General features: G+C 36.6%; 1 protein-coding gene across 1 annotated transcript; it reads left to right on the top strand.

Moving 5' to 3' along the window:
* Nucleotides 1-6,912: 6,912 nt before the first annotated feature.
* LOC119802894 (olfactory receptor 14A2-like) lies at nucleotides 6,913-8,032 on the top strand. The gene is made up of 3 exons (XM_038314088.1): nucleotides 6,913-7,206; nucleotide 7,266; nucleotides 7,377-8,032. Exons 1-3 carry the CDS (start codon nucleotides 6,913-6,915, stop codon nucleotides 8,030-8,032), a joined length of 951 nt encoding a protein of 316 aa, XP_038170016.1.
* The last annotated feature ends 1,042 nt before the right edge of the window (nucleotides 8,033-9,074 follow it).

The raw sequence follows: 9,074 nt of genomic DNA, 5'->3' as shown, positions 1-9,074 counted from the left end.
TGCTTGATGACTAAAAGTCACATATAAGTGAATAATATTACACTTGTGTGTCTGGGTCTGGGTCTGGGTTACTTCACCCGATATGATGTTTACAAGATCCATCAAGTCTGCAAATTTAAAGATGTCATTTTTTTCTGCTGTGTAGTTGTAGTAGAGGGCTGCGGACGACTTCCCGCTGCCCTGCTTTCGGCTGGCTTTACACCCAAAATAATTACACGGAAACTGTATTCTTTTAAACACTGCCTGGCCCATTATTTTCAGCCTCTTACTCACATCTTGACTAACCCATATCTAATAATCTGTGTAGCACCACGAAGTGGTGCCTTACCGTTTAGTTTCTAGCATACATCCATCTTGGGCTGGAGCTTCATTGCATCTGGTTGCAGAGGCAGGGCAATTGTCTGAGCCATCTACCTCACTTCCTTCTTCCTGTTCTATCTACTCCACCCACCTATTTTCTAACCTATTAGGCCAAGCAGTTTTCTTTATTAATTAACCAATGAAATCAACAGATTGATAGAAGACCCGCCCCCATCATGTAGTACTCCATTGTGTAAATGTGCCACATCTTCTGCATCCATTCTTCGGCTGAGGGCATTTAGGTTGTTTCCAGGGTCTGGCTATTATGAATAATGCTGCTATGAACACAGATGAACAAAAGTCCTTATGGTATGCTTGAGCATCCTTTGGGTTTGTACCCAAACATGGAATTTTTGGGCCTTGAGGTAGATTGCTTCCTAATTTTCTGAGAAATCACCATACCGATATCCAAAGCAGCTGTACCAGTTTGCACTTCCACCAGCAATGGAGGATTGTTACTTTACACCACATCCTCTCTAGCAAAAGCTGTCATCACTGTTTATGATCTTGGCAGTTCTTATAAGTGTCTGATAAAATTTCAGAGTTGTTTTGATTTGCATTTCTATGATGGAACACATGATTTTTCTTCACCTTTCCCCCATCACACCACCATCCACTCCTCAGACAGGATAAGGCACATAGCTTTATGGAAGGTCCAAGGTCCACCCTACTATATATAGCTGAACAAGGTATACATGCAAAGAGAATAGGATCCCAAAAAGCAAGTACATGCAGTAGGGATAAATCCTGGTGCCACTGCCTGTGGCCTCTCAATCTGCCACAGCCATGCAACTGTCAATCACATTCAGAGGTATTAGTTTGGTCCTATGCTTGTTCCTTCCCAGTCCAGCTGGAGTTGATGAGCTCCCATTAGCTCAGGTAGACTGATTCAGTGGGTGAACCCATCATGGTCTTGACTTCTTTGCTATAATTCTCATTCCTCCCACTCTTCAACTAGACTTTGGGAGCTCAGTCCAGTGCTCTGATGTGGGTCTCTGCCTCTGTTTCCATTGAATTAATGTTTGCATTGACTCTATAGATTGCTTTGGTAGGATTGCCATTTTTACTATGTTGATCCTCCCTATCCAAGAGCATGGGAGATCTTTCCATTTTCTGGTATCTTCTTCAATTTGTTTCTTTAAAGACTTAAAGTTCTTGTCAAATAGGTCTTTCAATTCTTTGGTTAGTGTTATCCCAAGATATTTTATGCTATTTGAGGCTATTGTGAAAGGTGATATTTCTCGGATTTCCTTCTCAGCTTCTGTATCATTTATCTATAGGAGGGCTACTGACTTTGTTTTTTAGTTAATTTTGTATCCTGCCACATCACTGAAGGTATTTATCAGCTGTAAAAGTTTTCTGGTAGAGTTTTTGGTGTCACTTATATATACTATCTTATCATCTGCAAATAACAAAAGTTTGACTTCTTCCTTTCCAGTATGAATTCCCTTGATCACGTTTTGTTGTCTTTTTCGAAAGCCTCATGAAGACAGCATGTCTTTATTTTTGAGACAGGGTTTCTCTGTAGCTTTGGTGCCTACCCTGAAAGTATCTCTTGTAGACCAGGCTGGCCTAAGACTCACAGAGATACACCTGCCTCTGCCTCCCAAGTTTGGGGATTAAAAGCAGGCACTACCAACGCCTTGCTGAAGACTCCATGACTTAAGATAATTAGTGTTGTAATAATTTCTGCTTTATACATACCAGATTACTTAGCCTGCTGAAAATACACTGTAATACATCATGATGAACATGATAATATTTTCCCAACAACTAAATTAATTATATATTTTCTTATTTATATAGTACATAAAATTGGAGACCTTATAGTTTTAAACAAATGTTTCAAAATGCAAAAATTAGGAATCTGAATAAAGACTCCAGTCATATACCCTGTATTACTTTTCTCATAGGTGTCCCAATTTATATTGGAAAACGTCAATGTGAGAAAGATAGATTTTGGCTCATTATTTGCAGGTACAGTTCAAATGACAGACAAGCTTAGTTGCTAGATCATGAAAGAGCTGGTAACAGTGTATCTACGGCTAGAAGGCAGAAAACAACTCTTTAAAGTTATACTAGCCTGCTTCTCCTTTTCTTCCCAGGATACAAATCCAGAAAATAAAGTCACCCACCTTCCTACTAAGGTCAGTGTTCTCTGAAAAATGCCTTTAGAAAAATACAAAAATTGTTTTTCTTAGTTTATAATAAATCTCATCAAATTTATAAGAAACATTAGCCACCTCAACTTTATGCCTTGACTACTTACTGCCTGAATGCATCACTTTTAACATTATACCGAACTTCTTAAGTATGTATATTCACTTCATGAAGTCAAATTAATTTAATAAACCTCTAAAATTCTTACAGCCTTAACACTTACAACATTGCACAAGTGTCTCTGGTCCAGAATCTCAGAGTGATGACGTACCTGTTACGACTTGATATTCAAGCCTGGTCTACAAGAGCTAGTTCCAGGACAGGCTCTAAAAAAGCTGCAGAGAAACCCTGTCTCGAAAAACCAAAAAAAGAAAAAAAAAACTTGATATTCATCCTGCTGAGGGGTTAGGTTTTGTTTCCAGTGTTTACGCTATGCAGAGTTACACAAAACTCTACTCCAAATGATCTGTTCTGGCATTTGATATCATCTTTCCTCACATGTACTAACTGAGTCAAAACTATATGACATAATTTTAAATAAAATAACTATTTTTAAGTATATGATACAATTTCCCCCTGAAACTCAAAGTCATAGCATATCTGGGCTTAAAAATATTATATACTTCAAATATGTATGCATAACTTCAAGGACTACTGTGTAGTGTTATGCATTAAACTTATGCCAGTGGGCTTCAGGTTGACAGGAGGGAGTGTTGAGATGGCTAGTATTTCTTGTCAATTTGATGAGATTAAGGTTTAGAGACCAATTGTCTCTAAGTGCAGAGATTTCCAGGGAAGTTTAAGCTTGGTGGGAGGATATTCTGGGTGTGGGTAGTTCTATTCTCTATGTTTAATTCTTGGGCATAAAATAAAACTGTGTAGAATATAATTTGAAGATATACTCTGTAATTTTGTTCCTTCTCATTGTATGTCCATGGTGACCAGATCATTCATGATCCCACAACTGATTTCTCTGCCATGAAGTGCTAAGTTAGTCCTTCTTTCCTCACGTTGACTTTTATCCTCGTATATTTTGCCACATCTTTGAGAGAAGTAACTTATACAGGTGGTATGACAGGAGGTTTTAAACACAGTTCTAAATTTTTGTGTTTTGTAGCATTCTTTAAAACTATAATGTTGCCTCCAACATCATGCATTGTTTAACTGAAGAGACACATAATTAATTTAACTGTGGGGAATATATGAACTTGTTCTTCATGATCTAACACAGTGTATTTTCTTGTGAATAGGTGATATGTTCTGTATGAAGTACCAATTATTACAACACTAATTGTCTTAAGACATAGATTCTTAATAAGTCTGTCCAAGATTTTCCTTTGGGGACTCTAGAGGTGTAGCCAAGTGACTTTCAAAGGTCTGTTATAAATATTTTGACTATATAATGTTTCAAATGAATCCATATCAAAGGTTACAAAAAAGTAAGATATTTTTTCTTATATGTGTATACTTATTATAAAAATGAGCACAGTTTATCATTTGCATTTCCTTGCAACATTAGAGATGCAACAATATGATATGATTTTAGATTTTACACATGAGGTTCCCTGAAACATCAGAGATGCAAAATATGATAGGATTTTAGATTTTCCAAATGAGAGTTACATTTTCTATTTTCCTTTTAGGTGATCCACTGACAAAATGAACGCTAAGGTTTATGGAAAATTTTTCCCTCTTCAAATTAAAGTTGCTGGAAAGTCTTCTTACAGAGTAACTCTTCTCAAGTAATTTGAAGAATCTGAATTATTTTAAGGTACAAATTTTAACATTCTATGAATAAAATGTAAAACTATGCTCTCTCTCTAAAACAATTGTAACATATCATAGGTGTTGAGGAAGTTGGAACATATATGAATACCAATGTAATTCAGCAGTTATTTATTCACCCTTATTTCTACTATTTACTTTTTCCTGTATTTTGCCAGCAGCTGGTTGGTATTGCTGAATGTCAGCCCTCTACCACATTTTCTTCCTAAGCATACAGACATTTTCTCTCTAAATTGTCCAAATTGGGTTTATCCTTATGTTACACAAGAGCTGTACTTTCCTAAATGTCATGTCTAGTGATCTTGTTCCTGTGTACTTGTCCTGTAAACTGTCATGGAATTCCCTTAAACTTAAGCCACCACCTAACCAATCTGTAAATTGTAATGATTTATTGACCTAAAATAAGACATCTGAAGATTTTTGTTGTTTAGCAGAATATCTGTACATGCTTGTATATTCTTACATTTGCCTCCTCCAATGGAGAATAAGATGCCTCCATACTTTCTATATAAGTCTTTATCACTTAGTCATCTCTCTCTCTCTCTCTCTCTCTCTCTCTCTCTCTCTCTCTCACACACACACACACACACACACACACACACATACACAGACCCTCCCCCCACAGAATTATGTAATTAATTTTGACCTTGTAAATAATATAGTTTTAAGATAAGGCACTTGATTTTCATCAGAACATATCAGATACTATTTAAAAGCAAAATGACATGATAAAAATATTCAAGAAAATAAGAAGTCCTTTGGAACTGGGATGCTGGCTTTAGAAAGTTGCAACACATTAGGAATAATTGATTTCCACAGAAACAAAACACTGAACATATTAGTGAAAGGTGGGAAATAAACTTAGTAAAATAATTGTATTGAATAGCCTTGTCTTTAGCAATACTGATAAGAACTCCACAATTAAACAGAGAAAGAGCCCAATAACCGCTTTGTCAGACTGTGCTGTTTCAATACTATTTGTCAGATCACACAGAGTCTCAACTGTATCTAGAACATTACAGTTGACTCAGCTTAAAGGCAAACCTTTTTTTAATCTAAATGGGAGTATTGTCAGATGCTTTATTTGTTTTGCAAGGTGATTATATAGCAGATGCATCATTTAGAAGACTGGATATTTGTTCCTAGTAATTTTTCTTAATTCTCCTAGGGTCAGCCTCATGAGTGAGTCACCTGCCTACAATCCTCTACTGTTCAAGCAAGGATTAGGGGAATGAATGTTTATATATGTGGCCCATTTGTAGTATGGAATGCATGATGTAAAATATGGCAGTTAATAAGTTGAAAATATTCTGGGTCCTTTTCTTTCCTTCAGCCTCTAAAAGATTATACTTGCTTGAGGAAAACAACATACTTGTCCTCAGTGTTGAGCATGAATTTATTTATAGTTTATGACAGTCAAATACAAAGAAAATCATGGGAGAGATGTCAAGCTTTTTTCTTATTATTAGCATTTCATTGGGCATTTACTGTGGTTTTAGGTAAAGCAGCATATAAAATATTATTATTATTTTATTAATATCTCTTATGAAAGCTGTTAAGAAAGAGTTGACATATATATTCAGTAAACTGATTCAACTTTTGTTACCCAAACTCATAGCCATATTATACAAATTCAAGATTGTGGCTACAGAACTAAATGAAACCCATACATTTTATTTTTAGATTTTAGGCTTTTTATTTTTCTGTACTTTTCTTTTGTTTATGTTTGTGTTTTAATGCATAGAACCAATATTGTATATGATAATGTGATCTTATGATACATGTGTACTTACCATATCAAGGTAATTTTTAGGCTTATCTTTATATTAATCTATCATTTCTCTACTGTCCAAAAATTCAAAGTTATTTCTTTTTTTTTGGTTTTTCGAGACAGGGTTTCTATGTGGCTTTGGAGCCTGTCCTGGAATTAGCTCTTGTAGACCAGGCTGGCCTCGAACTCACAGAGATCCGTCTGCCTCTGCCTCCCGAGTGCTGGGATTAAAGGTGTACACCACCACCGCCCGGCTCAAAGTTATTTCTTATACCCAGATGAAATATACTCAATATACATAAAAACTGATTACCACTTAAATGGAAAAAAGGCCTCATTAATCCTGCTAGAATAATTATGACTATACATATTAAACAAAATAAGGCTGATTTATATCACACATTGCTTGTGCTACTCAGGCTTAATTTTAAAATGGTGAGGAGTTATGATTCTATAGCTCAATTGTAGAATGTAGTTATATTTACAGAGCCTTAAAGACAATATAAGGAGAGAGGGGGGAAGAGAAACACCAGAGTGGGGGGAGAAGTGAGGAAAGAAAATCAGTGAGAAGTAAGCAAGTGAAGAGAGAAGGATGGAGAGGCATGCAGAGAGAATATACAGATATACAGTAGGGAGAGAGAGGGGAGAGAGAAAATGAGGGATTGAGGGGAAGGGAGAAAGAAATAAGAATTTTTGAAAATGTATTTGTACCTTAAGTGTAATATCTTGACCGCTTTCCAGAGGGCATTTCTGTATGTCAGCGTTATCATTTGGGGGATAATGCCAATTTTTACTCATTTTTCTTTTCCTCTTAAAGGGACTGAAAAGAATCTGGTATGCACAATATCACTGCAATAACAGAATTCATCCTTATGGGGATCTCTGACGTCCCGGAGCTACAGACTGCATGTGGAGTGTTCTTCCTAGTGATGTACATGGCAGCCCTGATTAGTAACCTGATCATCATCACCCTTATCACCCTTGACCTGCGGCTTCAAACACCCATGTACTTCTTCCTGAAGAACCTGTCCTTATTGGATGCTTGTTTTGTATCTGTTCCAATTCCAAAGTTCTTTGTCAGTAACCTAACTCACAACAATTCCATTTCCATTCATGGATGTGCACTCCAAGTGTTTTTTTTTTTTTTTTTTTTTTTTTTTTTTTTTTTTTTTTTGGTTTTTCGAGACAGGGTTTCTCTGTGGCTTTGGAGCCTGTCCTGGAACTAGCTCTTGTAGACCAGGCTGGTCTCGAACTCACAGAGATCCGCCTGCCTCTGCCTCCCGAGTGCTGGCACTCCAAGTGTTTTTAATGACCTCGTTTGCAGCAGGAGAAGTGTTTATCCTGACAGGCATGTCCTATGACCGCTACGTGGCCATTTGCAGTCCCTTACACTATCAAACCATAATGGGTAGTGGTATGTGTGTGCTTATGACAGCTGTTTCCTGGGCTACAGGAGTAATAATTGGAGCCATATATACAGCGGGCACATTTTCTATGCCTTTCTGTGGCTCCAATGTGATCCCACAGATTTTTTGTGATATTCCCTCATTGCTAAGGATTTCATGCTCTAAAACACTTGTGGTTATCTATTCAAGTCTTGGAATTGGAGTTTGTGTAGGCATGTCTTGCTTTACCTGTGTGGTGATCTCTTACTATTACATTTTCTCCACTGTTCTTAAGATTCCTACTGCTAAGGGGCAGTCCAAAGCATTTGCCACGTGCATCCCCCACCTCACTGTGTTCACTGTTTTCCTTGTTACTGCTTGCTTTGTCTATGTGAAGCTACCCTCAAGTGTCCCATCAATTACGGATAGGATTTTCTCTGTGCTCTACACTGTGTTACCTCCAACACTTAATCCTGTGATTTACAGCCTGAGAAACACTGATGTCAAGGATGCTCTGAGAAGATGGCAGCAAAATCTCTGCCCAAGGGGTTTACTCCACGTAACATTTTAAAGTATCTGTCAGCGATATATAGTTCCTCGTGAGTGACAAATAAGTATTGCAATTTTTGCTGTTAGAAATAGAAGGGTAGACGTTCATATTTTGCCCCTAGTAAATTGAAACTCGGATTACGGAAAATGTTTTCTAAGTTCAGAAAATTAGAACTTCATATATTAGTCATATATATGAAGTCACAGTACCAATTTCTTTTCTTCTGCAATAAAGTTATTCTCATTTGAGAAATATAGTTTTCTAAAAGGATTAGTAATTATCACAGTAGAATTCCACTTTTGGTTATTTGATGACCCCTTATTGTGTTCATTAACAAAAGTATCAAAATAAAAAAATCAAATGGGGAAGGCATGTGAGTTATGAAGGTAAATTCACATATAGTTTCTAGCCAGTCATCCTAGTAGTGGGAAAATCAGTAGGAAAGCCAACAAACTAGAAGGAGAGCATTCTGGAGATTCAACCCAATCCTTAAAACAGTATCAAATCCTTAAAGCAGTATCAAATGCTTAAAGAAAAACCATGAAGAAAGAGTATAGCAACCAAGTTCTAAAAGAAAAATAGTAGCCTCTAGTTTAAGGATATTATCAGAAGTACACTGAAGAGGTAGAAATTTTGTTACTCCTTTTCTGTAGTTCCTCTTGAATAGAAATATTACTTACAGTTGAGATATTGCGGGTTGATGAATCTGAGGAATTCCCATAGCCTTACAAGGTCTGTAGCAATGATTCTCAACCTGGGGATCACAGACAACTTGGGGTCTAATTATACTTTCACAGGGATTGCATATCACATATCCTGCTTATCAGATATTTATAATTCATAAACATAACAAAACTATACTTATGAAATAACAACATAATGATTTCGTGGTTGTGGGTCGGTACAACACCAGGAACTGTATTTACATACTGTAGCATTAGGAAGGTTGAGCACCAGTGTTCTAGAAAGTCAAAAAAGACAAAGACAAATTTCTCTCCCCAAGTTACAGAAGTGTTAAAAATTTCTGAGGTAAGAAGACTCTGACTATCCTGAGTGCCTGACC

Source organism: Arvicola amphibius, chromosome 12 (assembly GCF_903992535.2).
Source record: "Arvicola amphibius chromosome 12, mArvAmp1.2, whole genome shotgun sequence".
Taxonomy (NCBI): Eukaryota; Metazoa; Chordata; class Mammalia; order Rodentia; family Cricetidae; genus Arvicola; species Arvicola amphibius.
Note: the sequence above shows the minus strand (reverse complement) of the source record. Positions and strands in the feature narration are given on the sequence as shown.